A 25446-nucleotide genomic window follows, 5' to 3' on the forward strand; every position below is an offset into this window, starting at 1 on the left:
CCGCTTGCGTTGTGAACCTGTTGACGAATGCATTCTGAAGATTGGAGTTCACTGCGTAACTGACTGAAACCTCTTTTTGAGTACAGTGCGAAAAGAGAGCCGGGAAGCGATCTGCAACCCTGCCAAGCACTTCAATTATGATATGCATAATCCCTAGCCTGATTGCAGCTTGTAACCCTGCCAAGCACCCAAGCACCATCGCATGGAAAGCATCCAGCTGGGTGTTCTTCTCGGCCGGCATCCGACACCACTGCCTGGTCCTGATCGTCGCGAATGGAAAATCCCCAGCCACAATCTTTGTTTGAGGAGTCAAAAGCCCCGTCAGAATTCATTTTGAGCACGCCGGGCTCATGCTTGCGCCACCGAGAGGACTGACACAAATCCGACAACACACCCCGTCGTTCATTCTTCTGAAATCTGTCAGCTTGGGCTGCTGTGATGTAGGCAACCTCAGCTGCAGTCCTTCTTCGACCTTCTTCCCTCCAACGATTTCGTTCTTCCCACAACATAGAGCAGCATGATCAATTGATCATGGTGTGGTCCTTTTCTTTCATTTTGAGGATCAACTCCATCATACCTTTAGCCCATGTACACTGCAAGCCTCTTCCAGGTTCCCTCCATATTCAGTTCTCTTCATGCCTTCTTCACCTCTTTACAGTTCAGCAACAGATGATCCCCATCCTCGTCCAATCTTCGGCACATGCAGCATCGGGTATCTATATTCATCCCTCTGCGCTGAAGGATTCTTCTAAGCACGATAGTATTATGACTTAGCCTCCACAGAAAATGCTTTATTTTGGTGCACAGTCAATATTCCACAATTTATTCCAAAGAATTACATGATTTTGCTGTATGCATATCAGTATTTTTACATACGCTAAAAATAATAGAACATAGAAATAGATGGATTTGGTTGTACGTTGCCAATTCATAGACTACTTTGTTCACTGTCTAGAAATTTTAGTTTTTTAAATTTAATAATGACTTCTTCTGAACTGCTGCTTCGCCATTTTACTAGTTCCTGTTCCTCTATGAGTTCAGTTGCTGAGGCATTAGTGTACACAAGAGCAAGACTTTAGGCAACAAGATCACAGTTTATCTGTTCAAATCAAAAGTATCACTGTTTAGGATACGAGATGAGAACTAGCTGTACTTCTTTTGTTCTAATAGGTTCAGAAAACTCAATTAGCCCCTCTATTTTGGTACCAGTACTAGTAAGGTCTTAGTTCTGAAAAGTTTGTTGATTTTACATCAGCTGAAATCAGCGTTCGAACCCTCTGTTTTTTGTTTTAATTATTAGTTTTATTTCCTTCCTTGTAAGCTATTATATTTGGCAATCTTGTGCTGTTCTTTTGGGGAAAAATCATAAATCTGTCACAAAACAAAGCAAAGTAAATTAAGTGAGACATAACAAACCAAATGAAAATAAATTGAGACAAACTAAGTGAGACCACGTTTGTGAGTGGCCCTACGTATAATAGTCCAATAATACAGCAAACATCTTTACCATCATCGAGGATATCAACACATTTGAATATATATAATGCAAAAACGAAATTGCATGACTTTTTTATTTCAGCAAAAGTCTTATGAAGTTTTTTATTCCACCACGTACGTATTTACAAATTCGTGCAAGCATGAAGCATAAACGCGTCAGGGTGGAAAGTCTGCATTCCTTCGTCAAGTAGCAATGTAGCATACGCTGAAACGCATCCATCCTGCCCTGATGTTGCCGACACTTTGGGTTGAAACTTATAGCCACTTTACGGAGTCCTTTGGCACTTGTAAGCACACAGCTTTCATGAAGAGTTCACAGTCTGTTCCTGTCAATCCGCTAAGCTCTACTTCCTGACTTCCTGTAGGTGATCCATGGAGATTTCATATGCTGTCCAATAGTCTTGGTGATGGCATTCGAAACCTAATCCAGCTTTCAAGTCGTGGTGCTGCAGCTCAGATACATGTTGGTTTAATGCGATGCGGTTGGAGAGAGGAACTGTCTACAAAAAGAGAACTGAATAGTACCAATGAGTTTAGGATGAGTAGGTGCTCACCTGCAGGCAGAGGAAGAATGGCAAATGTAGATTCAGGTGCCCAAGATTGCTGAATCGCGTGAGTAGGTTTGCCACGCCCTCTCCAAAGTCATGTCGCTCAAACTGAAGAGCAACATTAATGGTGATGATGCGGTATCCTACTTTCAATCAAGTCCACGTCCTCCTCGAATATCTAGCTTGATCAAAGTTAAAAGAAACTAAAGTGTGTCAACAAGACAATAGATAAATTGAATATTGTTAGAGGAGGATATATAACAAATTTATGCAATCAAGCATGTGTTTTCATGGATTTGGCGATTAGCAGTAACCATGTTTGTGAGATACTATATAGATATGATCCTGAGAGATGAGATGTACCTTTCGGCCATAAAGAGTCACATCAAAGCATGTGATGGAGCTATAGTGAATTAGTGATTGAGGAGTAGTGTGTTACTATGGTTCTCTCGGCCTCGCCGTAGCGGTTGTCATGACAGCAATGTGACCACAGACTGAGCTTGAGTCTCCGCATGCACGGCGGCAAGTCCCCGTCGTCAATCTCAAGACATCCAGGCGTCCAGCCTAGTTTGAGCTTTTCTGCCGAATCTTTCCGCCATTAAGCAGTGTTTTTCTCTCATAACAAATCAGCCACCGAAATTGCACCTAGGCGAAAAAGAACATTGCAAGTTGTTCAAGCCTCGGTAGGGAGATCCTAATCGCTATTGTAGATCCAGGATGAAGCTCTTCAGATCCTGCTGAGAAACGTACCGGATCCACCCTTGCGCGGCATCGATCAACGCCGGCATTCTCAGTTGTTCCAGGTGCACGGAGCCCGTGGCACACGAGATCGCTAGGCTCTCCATGGCGGCGCAGCCGGATGATTAGGTACTACTACTACGCCGGGCAAGGACGCCGTTGACGAAGGAGACGTACCCCTCCAAGGCGGCGCACAGCTCGGCCGCCGTGGTACTGGAGGACGACACTGCCGGCGGGCGAGAGTAGGCGAAGCGGAGCGCGGGAACGCGCGCCCAGAGCCCGAGCCACCTCCGCGAGAGCGCGCCGCGTCGGCCACCAGCTCGAGGATGTGGAGGAGCACACGTCGTCGTGCAGGCCGCTGATCAGGTCATCGCCGTCGCCGGCCCGATCCGCGTTGCCCGAGTCCTCCGCCGCGGAATCCATGCCTCGATCTGCCAACAGGCTCGGCCGGCGGCGAGGGGCTTTAGTTTTCCGTAATTTGACCCAGGAACTTGATGCGTTCACACGACCACCATATCCACCCCCGCTTTTTTTTTTTTTTTTTTTTTTGAGCATCAGATCCACCCCAACTTGACACGTACTACGTTAATCGCTATTCACGACGTGACCAACGTCGTACTCTAACAACCAATTAAGACTACACAGTTTCAAAATCGCGTTCGATATATTTGTAAACGGATTGTAAGAAATAAAGAAAATAAGCATATAGGATTATCATTCATATGGATCCCCTTTTAGATTTGTTGAGAAATTGAAGAAGAAGAAAACATGGGAATCGTACTTTGATCCGCAGAATCGCTAGCAGGAAAAACACAGGACATCACCCAATCTGCTGTAGTGTGACGGCGGCCAATCTCGCCGGCGGGGGGCTAATTCGGGCTGTAGTAAGGCAGCACGGTGTAGACCGTCTGCACGACGGTGAGGACGAGCAGGAAGACGGCGGCGGCGGCGGACATGCTGGTCCACGGGTTGCTGAAGTAGTCGTGCACCAGCACGGCGCGGTGCCGGTTCCAGCTGCGTCCGCAGTACTCCCTGACGTCGCGCAGCAGCGCGGCGTAGCAGTTGTCGACGAACTCGGGCGGCGGGCACAGCTCCCCGAGGTTCGCGTAGAACGCCGCCGTCTCCTCGTCCCCGCGCGCCAGCACGCCGGCGCGCTGCAGTGCCTCCACGTCGCGCCGCGCGTCCACCACCGACGCCATCAGCAGCACGTAGCTCACCAGCCGCTGCAGCTCCCACCGGCCCCGGCTCTGCTCGTACGCCAGCAGGTTCGCGAACACGGCGTGGTTCGTGTAGCTCTCCACCGCCGGGATCTCCAGCGTCCCGCTGCGCCGGTCGAACGTCACGTCCACCATGCTCCGCGGCGACTTCTTGACGCGGAACGTCACCCCGGAGTCCTGCAGCTCCGACGCCGGCGGCAGCAGACTCGGCGACCGCTCGTCGTCCATGGACCTGGACGTCATCTCCTCCAGCGCCTCGTCCTCGCTCTTGCTGGCGGCGCCGCTCCCGAACCGTTGCTCCGGCGGCAGGAACCAGTAGTAGTAGAGGTGGAGCAGGTGGTGGATCTCGCCGTCGGGGGGCCGCGTGCTCTCCGGGTCCCGCGGGCCGGAGGTCATGTCGACGGTGAGGTAGTTGACGAGGACGTTGGTGACGAAGTAGTCCCGGCCGAGCCCGCCGGTGGCGAGGTCGTAGAAGCGCTCCAGGACGAAGAAGGGGAGCTGGTTCTCGAGCAGCAGCATGTCGTTGTACACGTTCTGGATCGCCCACGTCGCGTCGATGAGCGCGTCCTCCTCGCTGTCGTGGCCCTTGAGGAAGAACTCCACGACGAAGCAGCCGTCGAGGAGGAGCATCTCGGCGAACTCGGCCGGGGGAAGCGCCACGGGCTCGGCGTAACGGCGGCGGGCGCGGGCCTCCATCGCGCGCGCGGCGCGGGCGTACGTGGCCAGCGTCGCGCCGCCGGGGCGGGACAGGATGTCGCGGAGGTACCGCCACTTGTGCGCCTCCATGGCGGCGAGGTGCCGGCCGGCGCCGCGGTGGAAGGGCCCGATGGAGATCATCTGCGGGTCGAAGAGGTGCCGGTTGCGCTCGCGCATCGACCCCGCCACGCGGAAGATGGTGAACGGCTCACTCTCGTGCGCCTTCCCGGGCAGCGCCGCCAGGCGGCGTGCCATGCGCGCTGCCATGTCGTCGGCCCCCGCGTCGTCACCGATCTCTTCCTCCTCCTCTTCATCCTCCTTCTCCACGCCGCCGCTGCTCTCGTCCAGCCGGCGCTGCACGGACGCCGACAGCTCGTCCCCTTCTACCTCTCCGTCGTCGTTTGTCTTCTCCTCGGCGTCGCCGAGTGCCCTGCCCGGGCCACTGGTAGTGTCCACGACGGTGCTGTTCTCGTCGGCCGCAGCACCGCCGTGATCGCCCGGTGTGGCGGCGACGGCCGGAGCGTGGTCCTTGGGCACTAGCAGGGGCTCCATCAGAGGAGAATCCATGAGTGACAGTGACCCAAGATGACCGTCACATCTGTGTCCTTTATGTAGGGGTCCTGATTTTTTATTATTATATTCAATCAATATGCAATGTTGTCATTCCTTGGCTATAGTATTTATGGCACCTCGTTTTTTTGTTACTATACAGTCAACATGCATTGTTGTCATCATTGTTTGACTATAGAAATATTTATGGTGCCTATTTTTTTTATTCTTATTCAGTGTGTTGTTACAGTTTGATTATGGAAACAATTTAAAATTCTCTTTTGAGTTATCCCTTCAATTATATTAGCTGTTTATGTAGGATTATTGTATGAAAAATTAAGCACCTAAAATATAGCAACTCTCATATTTATATCTATATCTAATCCATTCTATATCTAGAACTGTAACTATATACATATATAATATGAAAATAAGAAAAAACAAAACCTCTAAATTTCGGTCCAACGCTCTCTCGCTGATTCTCTCTCTCCGATTCTTTTGTTTTGGTCGGTTTTTAATAAAAGTAGTAATACGTGATGAATTAGAGATAAAAGTTCTAACTAATTTAATCTTGCATACATTTTTTCGGTAACCAAAGATGGTTGTGAAATGAGTCGGCACAGGTTAACAGGCCAATAACAAATGGTATATATTATATATCTTTATCTATATTTATCGCTATCTCTATTTATATCTCTATCTCTATCTTTAATCTCTAGTATTAAAGAGGCTAAGATTTTTTTAATTTATCTATCTCTAGTATTAAAGAGGCTAAGATTTCTTGATATATCTCTATCTCTAATATTAAAGAGGCTAAGATTTCTAAATATATCTCTATCTCTACCTCTAATATTAAAGAGCTAAGATTTCTAAATATATTTCTATCTCTAACATAATATTAAAGAGGCTAAGATTTCTAAATATATCTCTATCTCTAATATAATATTAAAGAGGCTAAGATTTCTAGATATATCTACAATATCTATATGTAATGGCAAATATTAAAGAGGCTAATATTTTTTTCTCTTTCGTCGCCCACAACCGTTCAATGGGGATTGACGATCCAATATTTTCCCTGTGCGTATAATATTTAAATGAGAAAAATATTCCTCTAAACTTTCTCCATTCACTCAAATATTCCTCTAAACTTTCTCCATTCACTCTTCTCTTATCTGTCTTTTCTGGTTGGTTTTATGAAGGCCCTATTTAGTTGGTGCTAGTAAAGTTTAACTTCTGTCACATTGAATGTTTGGACACATGCATAAGGTACTAAATATAGGCTATTTACGAAACTAAAACCATAGCTAGAGAGTAATTTACGAGACGAATCTTTTAAGCCTCATTTCTCAGTGCATAATTTCATCAACATGGTTTTATGGGGTTATTTTTAGTGTGGATTCCACCTAGGTCTCTCCTACACACGAGATGAAATGAACTAAATGTTGTGGTGGGCCATGGTCATCCTAGTCTCACTTACGTTGCATCTGATCTAGGTTTTCCTAGAAATATTTATCTAGGTTTTCCTAGAAATATTTTAGATCCATATTCTCTTTAAAACATATTTCTGTTGAATCTAAATCACTTTGTGAAACTGTTTGACTAGCTCTCTTAATTCTTGAAAGTATAATTAGAATTAAGAGAAACCATATTTGGGTGTTTCTCTGAACTAGTGATACTTCGTCAATCATTTCTCTTTTCGTGGCGTTTGGCGGTGATTCTACTGCGAGTCAAAAAGATCTCTCTGCCAAAAGCACCCTTAATCTCTATTGAATAAACAGTAATTTTGGTATTGTTTATGAGTGTTTAGAGGTCAATCTCGATTGAATAAACGATAATTTTGGTATTGTTTATGAGTGTTTAGAGCCGGTGTTTGTTCAGTCAAGCGCTGCCACTGCGTTGCAAAAACAAACCGTTGGAAACACCGGCAGAAACTACAGCGTTTCTGGGCAAACGCCATCGAAAATCTGTGACGAAGATTAGCAACGATAGCATCTACGTATGACTATGACCAAAGCACTTCAATGGAGCAGGCGCGAGGCTTGAGAAAGCCTGTGCACAAGGTGACACGGGCATTCAATTGTCCACCAGCTTTGTAGACATCACTTTGCCTTAATCGCTAAGGAAATGAGTCATGAGCGGCTGGAAAATTCCAACAGAATCATCTTGTTTGGTAAGACTCCAGCTGAGCGGTGAGCACCAACAGACCAACAGACAGGGCAACTGTTGAGATAAGTAACTGAAATTCCAATTCCACTGTAGATAGCTGAACAATTCTCAGTCTGACCTTACATAAGGAGAGCCAGTTCAAAAGTAACTCAAATGGTAAGTTTTGTATGGGTCAGAATATATCAAGAAAGAGACATTTAAAAGAAACAAAAACATTGGTGACATCTGCAGACTTCATAACATCCAACTGCTATAGCACGTATCATGTATGTATGGGGAAAAAACTGCCTTGCTGGATCGTGTCAATACCAAAAGCGGTTATGTTTAGGCTAGTCTATCTTCTCGCCAATTGGAGAATGAAGACAATCAATCCTGATGCCCTCTCAATCGATGGCTAGACATAAGGGTGGCAGGATTTATCACTCCTGGTCACCTTGGGGACCAACATGGGCAGGATACTTTGCAGAAACATCTGCCCAGGTGCTTTGGCCTTCTGTCAGCTGCTTCACCACGGATGCCACCTCGTTGATGTCCACACGGATCTGCTCCTTGCTGTCCCTCTCTCGGATCGTCACGTTTGTTGCTGAATCCACTGTTACAGCAAATGGAACACCAATCTCGTCTGTCCTCGCATATCTCCTCCCAATAGAAATTGCTGCAACAAACACAAGCTTAAGCTTACATATAAAGTCCTTTCGGCCTGCGTTAATGGGAGTGGAGTATTTGAGATCATATCGCACATACCAGTAGTGTCAATAATGTGGGAGATACCGGCAGTTGTTAATGCCTTAGCGATTACTTTGGCAGCAGCATCAAACTCTTGATTTTTAACGAGGGGGAACACGGTGCACTTGATAGGAGCCACAAGAGGAGGGAACCGGAAGACATTCAGTTGTTCCTCTTCTGATTTGCTAGGCCTTGTGTAAAATGAATGCTCAAACAAGCAGTAGATGATCCGGCCTATGCCAAATGACGGCTCGATGACCGAAGGGGTGAAGACTCGCTGATGTTCCAGCTTCTTCTCCATGCTGATTGATACCATCTTCTTTGTAATCACCACATCTTTTCCAAGTGTGCAGACTCTAAAATTTGTCTCCCCCTTGGTTTCTAGTTCAGCTTTCATCTCAAATGCTTCCTTCTCACTCATAGCCTGGTATATGGTGATACCAGCAGAATAAAGTAGTTTACTCAGGGAACGGAGACATCAGAAAAGCTAGCAGCCACATATAACAAGGATAATGACAAGACTTGTTACCTCCAATGCTTCAAGGACCATCTTTTGGTTGCCCTTAAAAGCCAGCCCCAGGTCTTTTTTCGAGGGAACTATGACAAGTTTCTGCAATAATGAATATAAGCAAACATATAAGCACATGTTAATGAAATAACGACTTCATTTTAATGTATGAGGAAAAATTTATATAATAGAGCACTCAGAACGGTAGTGAACTTGAACCATGTAAATTTTTGTAATATTTAGTTGATCTTGAACCATGCACTTTAATGGGAAAGTAAAGCTGTCAGTGTCATGTATTTAACATGAAAAGTTATAGCTACTGCAGAAACTGGATATGATATCTCACCTCAACCTCTCTAGGTTTGGAGAATTTTTCATGAGCAACAAGTGGGACACCACTTTTCTCCTGTGAGATAATAAACAGACAATCATGGTAATATTAGTAGCACATTTGCACACCAAACATAGTACAATGATATAAATTTCATTTAGCAAAGTGCAGTTACAACATGAGATGAGCAAATCAATTGATGTGGCAACATATCCAAAGGACAAAAATGTCTCATAAATTTTCCAGTGTGAAAAGGATAGTAATCTTACAGTGTGAGCTTTCAAATCATATGCAGATCTATCAGCAATACCCACACACTCTATCCACCCATAAGAGCACTCTATCTCAGCATCCCAACAGTCAGCAGCATAATGAGCCATCTCATTAGGTAGATGCTGCCTGAAGCGCAACCTACCCTTATCGATTCCCAAACATGTCAGGAAAAGATAGACTCTTCCGATGAAGTAACCAAGTGTCTCATTGTTAACAGTTCCCTGTAAATAACAATAGTGTAAAAGTTTAAAATTCCTTCCTGGGTAGGAACAACGTTATATAAACAAAAGAAATAGATTAAATTGGAAAGAGAAAAACTGCCAGCATTTGTTAACCTTTGAAACTGCTTCCCCAAGCTTCATTAGCTTGGCTGACTCCCCTGAGAGTTGCAACTCTCTTGGAAACATCAGGAACTCCAGATCAGCAACATCAACAAATTTTGGATGTGATTTGTCCTCTGGGTCCACAAAATGCTCAATCTCTGCCAATGTAAATTCACGCACTCGGAGAAGACCTTGTCGTGGTGAGATCTGATTGTCAAGTAATAGACATAGTGAGTACATTAAAAAAGGGAATATCTAAGCAACTATCACATAGCCAATAACTGCTTTTTAGAAGCATGCTAACTATACAAATGTACTATCATAAAGTATAAATTATTCCAAGCATATTAACAAAAACTTAGTGTAGAACCTTAATTAATTTCAAGAACAAAGCATGGAGCATTGAACGAACAGTGACTGAAGCATGCCATAATTGCGGAAGTAACAAGTGAAATGGCATATAACACAGTAATTAGTACAAACAAAACACAAACCTCATTTCTAAAAGCTTGGCCGATTTGAGCAGCTGCAAAGGGGAGCTTTTGGCCATTGTAATAGTACAGGTCCTTGAAGTTTACAAAAATACCCTGTGCAGTCTCTGGTCGCATATACCTATTTCCACCACACAAAATTGGACCTTTTTAGCCAATCACCATAGAAGGAAACATCATTACAAAGAGAATGGAAATATTCTTACCCCACGCTAAGACCAGTGGGACCAATAGATGTCTGGAACATAAGATTGAATGGGTAGGGATCAGAAAGCGGATTCTTTGTATCAGGGGCAACAATGCCGTATTCCTTAATCTTTGCACCAAGTTCCTCTGCCGAGAGGTCATCCAAAATGGCAAGAATACGCTTCAATTCATCAGCCTTCTCTTGGGGCAAGGCAAGGTCTTTCTCAAGTTTCTCCTTGCAAAAATCTTTCAACAAGTGGTCAGCACGGTAGCATGTGCCTGTCTTCTCATCTTTAACCATGAGGTCAGTAAACTTCTCAACATGGCCTGATGCCTTCAAGACAACCTCAGGCGTCACACAGGGGCAGTCAACCTCCAACATGTTCTCTTCCAAAACGAAGTGCTGGGAGAGAAATTAAGAATCTCAGTAATCTTAGCAAAGAAGAAGTAGAACAGGATGAATCATCAGCCACAAGAAGTAACTAAAATGTAATCAATTCCAGTAAAAACTAGCAAATCACAACACAAACTGCACCAAGGAAGGCTAAAAATTACTTTTCCACAGCACATTTTCCAATACTTACTAATTGACATGAGAAAAGTTTCGTCAAGATTAATGTCAACATTGTATAACTAAAGCACCGAAAATATTCTTGCTATCAGCTGACAGAACAATGCATATACAAACTTGAAAAGGGACAATAATGTAACACTCCTGTCCTAATAGAAAAATCGTTATCATCGTCCAGATTATAGATACAAATCCCACGGGAAAACAAAATTCTGAAGGTCACAAATGTCTTTTCCGCATCTGAAGGTCACAAACCACTTTTCCGCATCTGAAGGTCACAAATGTCACAATCGTTGACGCACAGCAAACCACGCACATCAGCTAAGACGAAACTACAGGGTAAAAAATTCAAAGCATTCAGAGACAGATCGCGGGCGTCACCTGGCGCCAGAAGGAAAGCACGTTGGCCTTGACGCGGCACCCGGGCGGGCCATAATCATAGAGCCCCGCGACACCGCGGTAGATCTTGAAGGAGGGTATGTAGAACAGCTTCCGCTCGAGCGTGTTCACCACCGCCTGCCGCAGCTCCTCCCTCGCGGCGCCACCCGCGCCGGCCCCGAGCGCCTGCTGCAGCCGGCGCGCGGCGGCTCCGGCCTCGACCTTGAGCGCCTTGAGCGCCTCGACCGCGGCGTCCACGTCGGCCTTGGACGCGCCGCCGCCGGCCTTGAGCGCGCGCACGGCCTCGGCCTGCGCGTCCGCGGCGGCCTGGCGCTCCGCGAGCGCGCGCCGCAGCGCGTCCTCCGACGGCGCGGCCATGGAGGTGACGGCGACGGTGGTGTGGTGCCGGCGGCGCGCTGTGGCGGCTAGGGTTGCGGCGGGCTGGGTTCTGGGTTTAGGGGTGGAGCGGAGGAGTGAGGAGAAGATGAGCTGGGGGCGGAATCGCATAAAGACCATTGATGGATGCGGCCGCGGCAACGAAAGCAAGACGCACAAAGATCGTTGAAGAGTGTTCATTTGAACCCTCGCATTTTGATTTAATTAAATATGAAAAAAGTTCATGGACCTATACGAATACGAAGGTTTCACAAACTTTCTTGTTCGAAATTTTTAGTTTAACTTTAACTATAAACTTCCCTAAAAAAACATTAACTATTAAACTAAAAAAAACTTTTATAAATTGGCAACGTCAAATTAGCAAAGGTAGATTTCTTTTGAAACATGTTCGCAATGTGTACCCTTTATTAATATTTTGGATAATATATATTTCTCTAAATAAGAAATGTGTTATACTAAAGACCATGTTAATAATAGTTTAAGTATAACTAAAATAACCTTATATTTCATAGTTCTCAACTTTCAAAATTGTTCATCACAAAAAGAAAACTTTCAAAATTACCTCTCTCTAACCATAATGATTATAGTATCCTAAAATCTTAAACTAGTTTTTGATGGTGTATCGTGCTTTACTCATTCCATCCTAAAAAAATAAAAAAGTGTAATTCCAATTTTAAAATAAGTCAAACATCTTTAAGTTTAACCAAGTCCATTGAAAATTGTATCAACATTCATGTATACAAACATTTTTACTATAAAAATATATCTAATAACTAATCGTGAGAGTTACTTTCTTTTTAGGATGGATGGTCTAGTATTTATAGTATTCCATCCGTTCCAAAATAACTATAATTTTGGGTTTCAGCATCACAAGTTTGACTAGATTTCTATAAAATATGTGTAACATTTATATCTCTAAATAAATTTGTTAAAATTAGATTAAGATATCTTTTTAATGATACTAATTATGTATTATAAGTATTAAAATTTTTAAATATATATTTAGTCAAAGTTATTTCACGGAAAGTGAGAGCGATAGTTATTTTAGGACGAAGAGGGTATTTAGGAATATTACAATTGGTAGGTTATATTTGTATTGGATCTCTTCAGGCCATAGCAAAAATGTGGACCATCAGTGCAAAACTCTACAAATTTTAGGGCCAGAGAAGAAAATAATTAAAGATAATAATTTAGAAAATTGCATAAACTGTATAAAATAGATAAACTGGGCTTGTTTGTGTTTAGGAGTGATTGTACGTCTATATCTACATTTATTTATACTACGATTCGACCGAAAGATGATCAGTCAATTTGACTTGGTGATTACAAGACTAGCTAGAAATTCTTAAGAACACTCAGGTGCTCATTTGACTCCAGTCGGGTTTTGTAGTTCTTCGTTGTTATTTTCCCTAATTTCCCTTTGCAAATGACTGGAGCTCAAGACCGAATATTATTTCTTTTGAGGGTGTATCTGAAACATTACCAGTATGCTGGGGTCTCATTTGGACGGCGTGGATTTGGTCCCGGAGGATGGGAGCACACATATGCGGGTCGCTGTCGGAAATAAAATGGCCGGCCAATGGTTACGAGGATCTCATCCCGTTCCCATCCAATCTGATTCGATGGCCTGTTTCTCTCGCTATTCTCTTTCTTCACATCGGTGGATCCGTGGATGACTGGATGCAACTCAGCGTCGTGTTCGTGTCTATCTGTAATTTCTGGACTTCATGCAAAATTTTGTGCAACGAAAATGAAATATTTTGGGAGCGTGAGGATCTTAGGACAAGAGCAACTGATTGCAATAGGATTTGAGTTGATGATTGTTCTCTCTCTCTCTCTCTCTCAGCTGTGATGATTGTTCCCTTCGCTTTCTCTGTTCGTCCGTTTTGTTTGTCCATGCTCTTGAGAAGATATATTTCACAATATTTGTCCATTATTAAGAATGTCGAGGTTATAGAATTACAAGTTGATGGTCATGGCCGCTACTTGCTTAGAAAGTTGAGCTTTAAGTCAAAGACAATTGAGTCACTACTTTCTTAGCAACTTGAGCTTAAGTCGAAGACAATTGAGTCACTACTTGAGCTTAGCAATTTGACATTCAAGTCGTCAAGGATAATAGAGCAGCTGGCTATATACGAAGGAGGACGGTGCTAAGGCAGAGTGATAGTGACGAGATGCAATGCCATAGCATGGTGGAGCAAGTTGAGGTGGTTGGACTGACGACGGTTGAAGGTTAGAAGAAGAATCCACTCAATGAATCCACGAGTAGAACAAACGTTGGTAGTAAGTTTTTTTTAAAAAAAAAACAGATAGGAGCAAAAGTCCATCAAACAAGAGACAATTGAATTCAACAAAACAACACAGAAAGCTTAAAAACTAAAGCCCTCAAAAGAGGTAGGGATGATCACACCAGTTTTTTTCTCTTGCCCCACACAATTCTTGCCTCTTCGGCTCTTCCTTTATGTTGCCAATGAGTGCTTTCGCGGTGCTATGGCGATGATAAAAGTTGTTGCATTTATCTCTTTTCAAATATCTCATACTACCAGAATGATTAGTAAACACACTATCTTTGTCACCAACCTCGGTGTTTTGCCCAATGCTCACCACCAGTGATCAATAGAGTGAAGGTTGCCACATTGAACTTATTAGAAAAAAAAAGATGCAAGCATAGAAAAATAGAGTCAACTTGCTAGCCCGTATGAACTTTTAAAAGTTAGTGTGTTCTTGTGTATATGAATGTCTGCGTTTATAACTGGATCTCACAAAAAATATAGATTAATCTAACATGTTAGTACACAAAAGTGTGCAATCTATGAATCTTAGAAAACGGTATGGGCCTAGCTCTCTTCACGAAGAGCTAATTTGTTACTCTCTCTTTGTTATTTGTATAAAATATTATATGAACACTATTGGAGCGCTGGATATCCATTGGAGCTATCCTGCGTGTGCCGCCCGTCGTCCACATGAAACAACGTTGTTTGGCATCGAGTTCCTCGAGGATGCCTTTAGGCGATCTTGATCTGTGCGCACTGGTATAGTAGCACAAAATCGCCGTTGTTTCTTTGGGACGGCGACTTTGGACACATAGCGCCCTTTGGTAGTGTAAAAAGCAGCGACCAAGTCTCATCCACGCGTACAAAATCAACGGGCCGGAAACAGTTAGCTGGCTGCGGCTTGGAATGCCTATCAGTTCGGTCTTCGATCGCCTTCTTATCCTGTCCACTATACTACTGTCCAAGGGGCTTGAACGAAAATCAGATAAGAATGACGTGCATGGTCCCGAGTCCTCAGTTTCGATCCCCACATTGAGCAAATTGCAGCATTTGACCACACACTTTGGGGATACTGATAAGTCCTGCCTAGACTGTGTCACTAAAATGTATTGTCAACTTAACTGTCACTAGCTCTCGCTTCAGTTCATATGGTACCCCGTACGAGTACGACCTGCACTGCGCCTACCCGACGTGTCACAAGCCAGTGATATTGAGGTGTACTACTCCTCTGCCATGGTATTAAAATTTAATAGATACTGTAAAAAATTTTTTATTTTATTTAACAATTTTTATTTAATTATGGGCTAATTAGACTTAAAAAATTTGTCTCACAAATTACTCTCTGGTTGTGTTTTAAATTTATAAATAGTCTATATTTAGTACTTCACGCATGTGTCAAACATTCGATGTGATAGAAATTAAAATTTAACTTTCTAAACCAAACATGGCCTAAGGCCCTCTGAACTTATCGGTCAAAATTTTATGGTCAATCAACAATATTTTTCTTTTGATCAATATCAGTCAAATGAGTTTAACTTTGATCAAATTTATTACAGTATATTATATATATATATATATATATAATATTTTATATCATGATTGTTTGTACTTTTTCGATATAAATTTAGTCAAAATTCAAGCTATTTGACTTTTTGGGAAAACGAGAATTATATCATTTCTTGAATGAAGATAGTATCATGCTAAATGTATATATTATTAAATTCACCATGCTACATGTTTTTAATAGTATAGCTACCTGGAATCATATATGTTGATATTATTATAGTCAAATTTGATATAGTTTAACTTTGACAGATCTAAAATTGTACTCTGTCTCTTTCAAATCGTAAGTTATTTTGACTTTTTTTAAGAACATAATATATTTGAACATACTCCTAGTATATATCAATTATGTTATTTTTACTTTTCTAGATATATAATAAATTTTAAAACTATATCGAACATGGTGTATATCAACTATGTACCAAAAAAATAGAATGAATTACGAATTTAAATGGAAGAAGTATTTTTTCGGATGGAATGTACATCACCTAATATTTTAGACCCCTAAATCTGTCAACCTTTGAACATACTCTCTCTATTTCAAATTATAAAAACATTTTCACCTTTTTAGAAAAAAAACCAAACATCTATAATTTAGAATGGAGGGGAGTAATAACTAATTGTTATAGCTACAGGATTTCATGGATTCGAATTGAAGGACTAAAGAGACGCTAACTTAACTACATGTCTCATGTTTGCTGCTGATCATCAGTTCATCAGTACTGCTGTATGCATCTAGTTAGGCAGGACCTCGCCATGGAAACCAATCCACCGACGGCGCCGGCGGCGACGATGACGACGCCGATGCCGTGGTAGTCGAGGACCGCCCTGGCGTCAGCCCGCCAGCGCCGGAGAAGGCCTGCAGGTCGAGGTCGCCGCCGCTCTGGAGGATGTGCGCGTACCGGCTGAGGTCCGGGAACTCCTGCTGATGGGCACCAGCAGGCGCAGCTGCGGCGTGGCGCGTCCCCTGCCGCGGAGTCGGTGCCAGCGTCGCCGACGTCGAAGCCGTGGCCGTGGTGGCCGGCTGCTGGAAGGGGAAGTTGAGCTTGGCCTTGGCGCCCTTGAAGCGGAGCGCGGCGGCGTCGTAGGCGCGCGCGGCGTCCTCGGCGGTGTCGAAGGTGCCGAGCCACACGCGCGCCGCCTTCACCGGGTCCCGGATCTCCGCCGCCCACTTGCCCCACGGCCGCTGCCGCACGCCGCGGTACCGCAGGCGCTGCTGCTGCGGCGGCTCCACCGCCGGCGCAGTCCGGTGCATCACTGGAATCAATCCACACACAGCAGACAGAGGGAGCGTGTCAGAAATGCAACAGGGAGTGCCACCGTTTAGCGTGGGCCCACCCGGGCAGAGTCAGAAGCATGCCGATCGGATTGCCACGTCGGCTAGGCGCAGGCGCACGCGCTGTGATTTTTTTTTTTCAGAACCCTCCGGGAAGAAGATCCTCGTTTTTACTGTTATTTATTACTACTATATATATACGTTTGTGAATTGTGACTTACGTACAGTGGTACAACAGTAGAGTAATTCATTCATAGTACTGTTGATCGATTGTGAATAAACTTTGCAAACTACTGTAGTACTCACCGACGACCAATTAGAAAAAAAAGGCTGTAAATTGGACTCTCTCTTTTTTTTATTATTCATTTGCAAACATGGGCAGAGTGCAAAGCTAGCTGAATGACATACTCCTATTCATTGAGAAAAAAAATCAGTTCATCTACAGAAAGAACAACTAGCAGAGACGCCAAAATCTCAAAGATTAAAAACAAAAGAAAACAAAAACGGAGAGCACTGCACGTGGGCCCGTGCGCTAACACGTGCGTACCTTGCTGGCCGTGGCCGAGCACGGGCGGCGGCTGCTGCTGCTGCGCCTGCCTCCCTTCGCCGACGACGTGCGCGAGCGCCGCGACGATGACGGCGTGCTCGTCCTCGGCGCGCAACGGGGGCCGCCACCACACACCACCGCTGCCTCCCGCCGCCGCCTGTGCCTCGTCGCGGCGGGCGCCCTGCTGGTGAGCGGCGGCGGCGGCGGCGCTGATCTCTCTGGGTCGATCCACGCTTGCGTGTGCGGCGGCGGCGCGCGCGAGGCAACGCCCATAGGAGTACTCCTCGATCGTACGTTGGTTTTTCACGTACGTGTCCGGCTGTTAGTCGCGCGCGCGCGGTGGGGTTGGGGGGCTAGAAACTCTCTTTAGCTTAGCGTCCAAGGACGGAGAAGGAGGTTGACGTCGCGCAGAGCAGCCAGAGAGGCGATAAGGATGGGACTCACTCCATCACTCGACTGATGATGATGATGGATGGATGGGGGAGGTAAGCTAGTCGATCGAGTGCGTACGTGGGGGCACTTCAAGAAGCCTCCGTCCCTAGCTAGTCCCCCTCCTTTATAACCAACCGGCTTCCGACAACACGCGCACGCGCTCGCGCTTTGTTACCGTGACCGACCGGTTAAAGTGGTTGTATCTTTACCCTCCTGAGAATTATCACAAGGCATTTTATACCAGTAGTATTATTTAAGAAAAGTTGACACTTTATAACTTTTTTGGATACATGTTGTTAGTCACAAATTCAAAGTACGTGAACTATCTATACGTAAAGTAATACGCCTAGTTGCTATTAGTCTAAGTCTCCGAGTTAGTACTGCTAAGTTATTGTCGTTATTTTCTTAAAATAAAGTACGGTTGTGTTTGCTTTGAGGACAGGATGGTTTTGTCTTATTTTTAATGGATGAAGTAACCCTACGTGTTCGTTTGGTTGAGATGGTAGAGTTATCTTTGTGTTTTTTTTTTGTGGTAGGAGGTATGCTTGGTTTGAATCGGTTAAAAGCGACTTCAAGAGTTTCTTTGAACTTCGATTTCTATTACTCTTTCTTGGAGAGCCATCACATGAATATTCTCTTTACATATCTGTAGTTGTCTTCAATAGACTTTCTAACTTTCGTTCTCTAAACTTCGATGGCTTATAATAATTTTCTTATGTGAAAAAATTATGGTAAACTAGCCTCTCCATTAGTGGATAGCAAAAAAGCTAGGGTGGTTTTAATTTGGAGATCCTAAAAGATGACGAATGGTTTCGAGAGTCTACTGGGGCCCTATCTTTTTTTAAGCTTGTTTTCTAAGTTTTGTGATGAACTGCCATATAGATGGTCTTTAGAATATGCTCTAATGGAAGTTGAGGTGGGCTCCGATGTTAGCTTTCCTACTTCATCTTCCTTCGTTCTTTGCCATGGAGAACTAGCCCCCCCCTCCCGCGATCTTTGCATGCCATGGATGTCAACTCCCTTGGTTTCGCCCTAGAAGCCACCCCACCCGGTCGCTGGTCCCATACCCCCGTTCAGGCGCTCCCATTGTGTGGTGGTCACGCACCTCGTTTGCCATGGCCACACTCGTCCAGTCACACAACAACGCCTATTGCTCAGTCACTGCCCCAGCCCGGGCACATGACTATGCCCATCGCTCACACCTCCAATCGGATATGTCCCTGACATCGTGGTTGACCTATGGGTAGGGGCAAATGGCGTCGAACTTGATTAGCCAATAGGGCACAAGGCAAAAATGCATGACAGATCAACTCTATCCCTTTTGATTTGGAGGGATGAGGCTGCCCTGGATATTTGTAGAATATAAGGATGACTCCATCCTAGTAGCCTCCAAACCATATGCCTATATAAAAAGGATTACCACATCCTATTCTATCCCACTTAGTCTTTGGAACCAACCTTACAAGCACATCCATTCGCCCCTCACTATCAACAAACATTTAACACCCCCTTAAATCTATATCTAACTTACTTAGCTTTACAGTTATGAAAAGTAACTAAAATAATCTCTAACTAAGCTAGACAAAGATGACAACAATATCCAATATGAAAAGTATTATGCTACAATATGAGTGACAGATAAGAGAGGGCACACAATTACTAGTACTTATCCCGATAAAAAAAATCACTAGTACTTGTCTATCTTAAAAGTTAAAACTACTATAGCCCATGCATGGAACAGGTTGCTGGACAAATCAAACATGGATAAATGACGAAGTGCGCATGCTACCGATCTTTCTTCTACCTGAAAGAAAGAATTAAAAAAAAAGAAATGTACGATTTTTTAAATCCATTTTTATCCAACGAACAGTTCTTACCTCCTGGCAATTCGGACCACCCACTGTTATAGTGTTACTGATGCTAGTTGCACGGTAGCATATGTTTCTCTTGGAGAGAAGAGGTAAACCCTGTCGCACTCTGAAAAAACGTGCATATGGATGATGAATCACATTGAATTGTTATGGAGGAGCATACCCATACTGTGTACCGACGTCTATAAATACGCGTAGTCGATTTGTGCTGATAATGCAATGTATCTGGACGTCCCACGGTGACAGGTTTGGCGCCATTCATCTGGAACGCCTGATCCTACATGATCTTCATGGGTTCATCTAATTAGTGATGTGTACCCTGCCCCATTTTGATTGCAATCCTGTAATAAAGCCAACGATTATACTCAATATGTATACTGCGAATTATTTATCATATCATATTTATTATATATACATATATACCTACACACACTAGCAACCAAGGGCCATATTGCCCAAGCTGACCTCTTGATTTCCTTCAGAATGCATGATGTACTTATCTAATTTTCGCTTTATATATAGCCACCTACTAATTTCCTTGTTAATGTTAATCTCCTACGGTTTGAAGCAAAGATAAGGTTTGATACTAGGCCACCATGCAGCAAAGATAAGCTAGCAGAAGTACAAGGAAGCTTCAGCACGGCATTTGAGGTCAAGTCATAGATTTGCAGTCCTTTCTGTTCACACCTGTAGTCAAAAAATATTTAAATACAAACTTTTTTGTACTAGGAAAATATCAAAAGACTATCTTTTTGTTACAAAAGAAAATATTTAATGACAAAGCTTTCTTGATAGCCCTAACAAATACAGGTGCCTCAAATGGTTTCAGTGCTGTTCCCCTAAAAAAGGAATGAATGAGTGATGTGGGCTAGCTACCTATTACTTCCGTGTCTCACTGAATAACCTTTTTCTGGTTAAAAGAAGTCAGTGGTCATCCAAACCTGACATTGGTGTGATTAATACAAAGCTCACATGCTCAGCTCTCAATTAACCTTCCATCACTCTAATTTATTCGACTCCCATTTTTATTTGTCGTGTGGTTGAATTTTGACCACTGAATAATATTTAGTGAGCACACCAACACGAGATCGACAATTTTTGTTTGTCGTGTGTTGAAATTTGATCACTGAACAATCTTTTATGAGCACATGGAGTTAGGCTCTGAGGTGACGTGGCTCAATCTCAGCTCTTATTTGTTGACTTAACAGCAGAAATCAGAGTGACGTCACAGGATGACTAGGGTAGCTGCATCTGCATCTGGGCTCGATGTATTTATTCAAATATTGTCCTAATAGTACCACATTATTGTGTCCCTATAAACTAATGCTGAAGTTTGACTGATCATTGGTAAAAAATTGCGAAACGTATACTGAATCACGCACGGACGCAACTAGGAAGGGAGAAAAGGCTGCTAATTTTATATTATAAAAAGTAGGAGACAGCCACTAACCCCTTAGATTACTTAACTTACATAAGCATGGAGTAGCGCGATGACTATGAGTCATGCAACTGGCAGTCTTGATTAATGTTTTCACAGTCTCAGCACATGGGTGATTGTTGAACACTCACTTTACTAGTGTGGATGTTTCTTGACCTGTTGTTGGGTATTAATCTCATTGACTTGGGATCAATTTGAAGTAGTTGCTTGCTGGGACCTGATTCTCCTTCTAGAAGACCAAAACGACTTGGGTTCCAAAGCAACTCCCTTGTCAAGATCAAGATATACATAACAAAGAGCGTAAAGCTAGCTTCCATCCTATCCATTCCATCTAGCAGTAGAATCAGATTAAACAAACAAGCGCACATACAGACTAAGAGCATACTTCCGCCATCCCAAATTAAGAGTCGTTCTAGGTTTTCATGCCACGAGTTTGATCCGATTTATAAAAAAGACGTGGAATATTTGTATCTCCAAATAAATTTGTTAAAAAATTAGACTTAAAGATCTTTCCAACACTACTACAGGATTGATTAACCGCAACGAGACCATTTCCACCTCCGTGGCGGGCACAGTTTTTGCCCGCCACGGTTATTCAACCGCACGCGTATAGGCCCGGCCACAGGAAAGCCCGCTGCGGTAAATGTTTAACCGCAGCGAGCATCATAAGAAGCCCGCTACGGTTAATCGTATTAACCGAAGCGGGCGACGTAACTTGCCCGCTACGGTTAATGCTTTTACCGTAGCGGGCACGTTACGTCGCCCGCTTCGGTTAATTGACATTTACCGTAGCGGGCTCCTTATAGAAGCCCGCTTCAGTAGTTCGTTGGCTGTATAAATAGCAGCCAGCCGACCCCTTCTTCTTCCTCACGGCTGCTCTCTTCCAAATCATGGGGGGAGTGGTTTTGCCCTAAAATTTGACCAAACAATTGAATTGTGGTTTAGAACTTTGATTTGATTTGGTGGAGTAGGACATCATAAGAGGTACATAGGAACTCCCTCCCCTCTTTCCCTCCTCTTTCTCTATATATAGGTAGATCTAGATCTAGATCTAGTTTCATAGAGGAGAGAGAAAACTATATTTTTTTTCTAGATTCTTAATGGATCCATATGAAACCTTCTTTGTTCGATGTGTAACAGTTCGCAGGCACGAGATGGATAGGTCGGAATGGATGTATGGGATGAATCGGGTGCTTGACCCGCGGTACCTTGTCGAAGTGAGGAAGTTTATTGCCACGGCGAAAGCTCACCGTGAGAGATCGAAGCGGACGACAACTATATGTCCATGTTCTCACTGCAAGAACCTCACAGCCTTCACGAAAGAAGGTACGGTGCAGTCTCACTTGATTCGGTTTGGTTTCATGGAGGATTACACGGTCTGGACTCATCACGGTGAAAGAGTGGACCCCAGTGGTGATGCATCCGGTTTGAGCTCGACATCGACGACCATGAACCAAGAACCTAGAGCGCCCATCTCATCTCCAACGACTGCAGGGCCAACCTGTGGCAACAATGACAACGTTGATTCAGACAGAGTGGAGGATATACTCGGGGAGATGGCAGATGGTGTTGCATATGGCGAGGCGGCTACTGTGCAGGAACCGGAGGATATCGAGGTGATCGAGGGTTTAGTCAGCCACATCGATGAAGACGACGTTGTGTATGGCTCCCCGAAGTGGTTGGAAAATTTCAGGGAGATGAAGCAGGCTGCACTTGATCCACTGTATAAGGACGGCGGTAATTGTCCAAAGGAGTGTACGGTGCTCCGGTTCAACCTCCACATGTTGATGATGAAGGCCCGGCATGACTGGTCTGATACTAGCTTCAATGAGCTGTTAAGTTACCTTGCTACCACGTACCCGACGGGTAACAAGGTCTCCGCAAATACCTATCGATGAAACTTAGAAAGTTTGATGCCTGCCCCAACCACTGCATCCTGTATCGAGGCAAGGAGTATGAGAATATGACGAGTTGTCCGCACTGCGGCGCCAGTCGCTACAAGAGGAATGTTGGATGTCGTGTGGACGAAGACGACGATGTGGCCTTACGGGGTCGTCCGAAGAGGAAGAAGGGAGCCAAGAATAGCAGTGCCGCAGCTAATCGCATCTCATCTCAGCAGGATGAGGAAGAAGAGGGTTACACGCGGAGGAAAAGTCCATCACTATCGTTGTGGTACCTGCCTGTGACCAACCGCTTGCATGCACTATTCGGGAACCCAGAGGATGCCAAGCTCATGTCCTGGCATGCTGACCGCAAGAAGGATGATGGCATGCTGCGGCACCCATCCGATGGCCAACAGTGGAAAGATTTTGACAAGGCATACCCGGAATTTGGTAAGGATCCTAGGAACGTTCGGCTCGCGCTGAGTACTGACGCGATGAACCCTTTTGGTGAGCTTAGCAGCTCGCACACCACCTGGCCGGTTGTACTCACCGTCTACAACCTACCTTCCCATCTGTGTCAAAGGCGAAGGTATCTTATGCTGACCATGCTTATCTCAGGACCGAAGCAGCCTGGTAACGATATCGATGTCTTCCTAGAGCCGTTGATGGAGGAAATGCAGGAGTTATTTGATGTTGGGGTAGAGATGATTGATGCATCCCGCAAAGAGAAGTTCACCCTAAAAGCCATCATCATTGTCACCATCACCGATTACCCCGGTCTCTTCTCACTATCAGGGCAGATCAAAGGGAAGACCGGCTGCGTAGTGTGCATCGACGGGACCTGCTACACTTATCTCCAGGGATATGTTGTGTCTTATGTATTGAATTTTCAGGCATATGTGTGTCTGTATATATATATCTTCTGTTTCTGAAATGAAATCTACTTTCTGGAATTTGTAAATTGTTTAAATTCATATGCAGCAATGGTTCTGCAATGTGTTTTTTTTATTTAAAAACACTTAACCGTGGCGGGCAACATAAATCGACCGCTACGGTTAATGGAAGTATCCGTAGCGGGCAACATAAAGAGCCCGCTGCGGTTAATCTATTAACCGTAGCGGGCGCTTTACGTTGCCCGCTACGGTTAATCGATTAACCGCAGCGGTCAGCGGCGCCCGCCACGGAAGTGGCCACGATTTACCGTGGCCTTATGGCCGTGGCGGACGCGTTTGCCCGCTACGGAAAAGGGAAAATGGCCGCCACGGTTATTCTTTCTGCAGTAGTACAATGATACTAATTATGTACCATAAATATTAATATTTTTTAATATATATTTTGTCAAAATTATCTCTCAGGAAGCACAAATGATACTTATTTTGGGACGGAAGGAGTAGGCATCTATCTTTAGTTCTGTACAGATGATGCCATCCGTGTGTCTCCAGCTAGTCAGTAGTTGAAAGCTCACCAGGAGCTACATTTCCGGATGAGACATGCAGGTGGTCAGAAGAGAAGGACAAGCGAATCAAACCCTTCCCAACAAACTGCATGTTTGTTTTGCCAAGAGATTTGTTGGTAAAGATGATGCCTTACTTAGTACAGACTGGTTATTTCCCAATGCAATTGCCATTGGGAGACACCCGAATACTTACCGAGATTTTTTTTTTGAAGAATCTGGAGGGGGCTCAGCCACTAAAGATAACAAGTACAGGCTGGTTCAAGAAACAAAGAAAGAGAGAGAAAATAAGCAACCAACCACAAATTGCAACAGATTTTAAATCCATAAGCTTTATAGAGAGTAGAGACCTGATACTGTTGATGTTGAACGACCCCACCCCAGCAAAAACCAAACCTGACTCTACCACAAGATCCTCTGGCAAAAATATGTTAGAAATTCTTGTGTAGTTCAGTTGAGACACAAATCTCCAATTCGCCCGTGTGGAATGATGGCCCCAAAGTTAAGGTCAGGCATTTGAAAGGGTGGATCATGCTTGTTGGCAATGGTAAGGTAACAGACTTCTGATCTGGCACATGCTGTGGATTGGTTCCACTTAACTTAAAGAGCAATTCCCTGCATTATACGAGATTAGCTATTAGCAAAAATAACTCTGTGGCTGAATGGCCAGTAGAAGATGGAATCCTACTTTCAGAAGATAACAATATCAGTTTACAAGGCTTGGAAACTAGGTGGTCCTTTGCTATCGGTTGAGGATAATAAGCCAAAATGGTGTTGGGGGAAAAGCGGTTGATTTAGCTAAATCAATGTATAATCATTTATGCAGAATATGGTGTACCAAACAACAAAAACCAGCAGACAAGAAATATTTTGGCTACTAAATTACAATTTGCTTTCAAAGTTGTGGTAAGTGGAGTCCGAGTAAGCATGGAGTTGAAGCGGACTATTACGGGCATAGAATAAACACCGAGATGATGTCCCCCTTAAGTACCGTAGCACACGAAGTAAATGCCCAAAATGAACAGAAATGGGAGCACTCACAAACTGACTTAGAATATGGACTGCATGAGCAATATCCGGTCTGGTAACAGTCAGATAAACAAGGCTACCCACAAG

General features: G+C 44.1%; 3 protein-coding genes across 3 annotated transcripts; all 3 read right to left on the bottom strand.

Moving 5' to 3' along the window:
- On the bottom strand, positions 3473 to 5470 carry LOC8060589 (UPF0481 protein At3g47200). Its single transcript, XM_002445747.2, has one exon. It carries the CDS (start codon positions 5261 to 5263, stop codon positions 3653 to 3655), a length of 1611 nt encoding a protein of 536 aa, XP_002445792.2. The 5' UTR covers positions 5264 to 5470; the 3' UTR covers positions 3473 to 3652.
- Positions 7469 to 11740, bottom strand: LOC8060590 (glycine--tRNA ligase, mitochondrial 1). Its single transcript, XM_002445748.2, has 9 exons — positions 11202 to 11740; positions 10270 to 10652; positions 10067 to 10184; positions 9585 to 9779; positions 9246 to 9470; positions 8992 to 9051; positions 8667 to 8747; positions 8156 to 8561; positions 7469 to 8066 (listed from the first exon to the last, which is right to left on the bottom strand). Exons 1-9 carry the CDS (start codon positions 11712 to 11714, stop codon positions 7831 to 7833), a joined length of 2217 nt encoding a protein of 738 aa, XP_002445793.2. The 5' UTR covers positions 11715 to 11740; the 3' UTR covers positions 7469 to 7830.
- Positions 15861 to 17790, bottom strand: LOC8060591 (ethylene-responsive transcription factor ERF113). The gene is made up of 2 exons (XM_002445749.2): positions 17254 to 17790; positions 15861 to 16687 (listed from the first exon to the last, which is right to left on the bottom strand). Exon 2 carries the CDS (start codon positions 16683 to 16685, stop codon positions 16170 to 16172), a length of 516 nt encoding a protein of 171 aa, XP_002445794.2. The 5' UTR covers positions 16686 to 16687; positions 17254 to 17790; the 3' UTR covers positions 15861 to 16169.

This window comes from Sorghum bicolor, chromosome 7 (assembly GCF_000003195.3).
Source record: "Sorghum bicolor cultivar BTx623 chromosome 7, Sorghum_bicolor_NCBIv3, whole genome shotgun sequence".
In the NCBI taxonomy this organism is placed as follows: domain Eukaryota; kingdom Viridiplantae; phylum Streptophyta; class Magnoliopsida; order Poales; family Poaceae; genus Sorghum; species Sorghum bicolor.

Coding starts and splice junctions, on each gene's coding strand:
- LOC8060590 (XM_002445748.2), bottom strand. CDS start 11,714: ATGGTCTTTATGCGATTCCGCCCCCAGCTCATCTTCTCCTCACTCCTC. Junction 9,780..10,066: donor GCCAAGCTTTTAGAAATGAG/GTTTGTGTTTTG, acceptor CTTGACAATCAG/ATCTCACCACGACAAGGTCT. Junction 8,748..8,991: donor CCAAACCTAGAGAGGTTGAG/GTGAGATATCAT, acceptor TCATTATTGCAG/AAACTTGTCATAGTTCCCTC.
- LOC8060591 (XM_002445749.2), bottom strand. CDS start 16,685: ATGCACCGGACTGCGCCGGCGGTGGAGCCGCCGCAGCAGCAGCGCCTG.
- LOC8060589 (XM_002445747.2), bottom strand. CDS start 5,263: ATGGATTCTCCTCTGATGGAGCCCCTGCTAGTGCCCAAGGACCACGCT.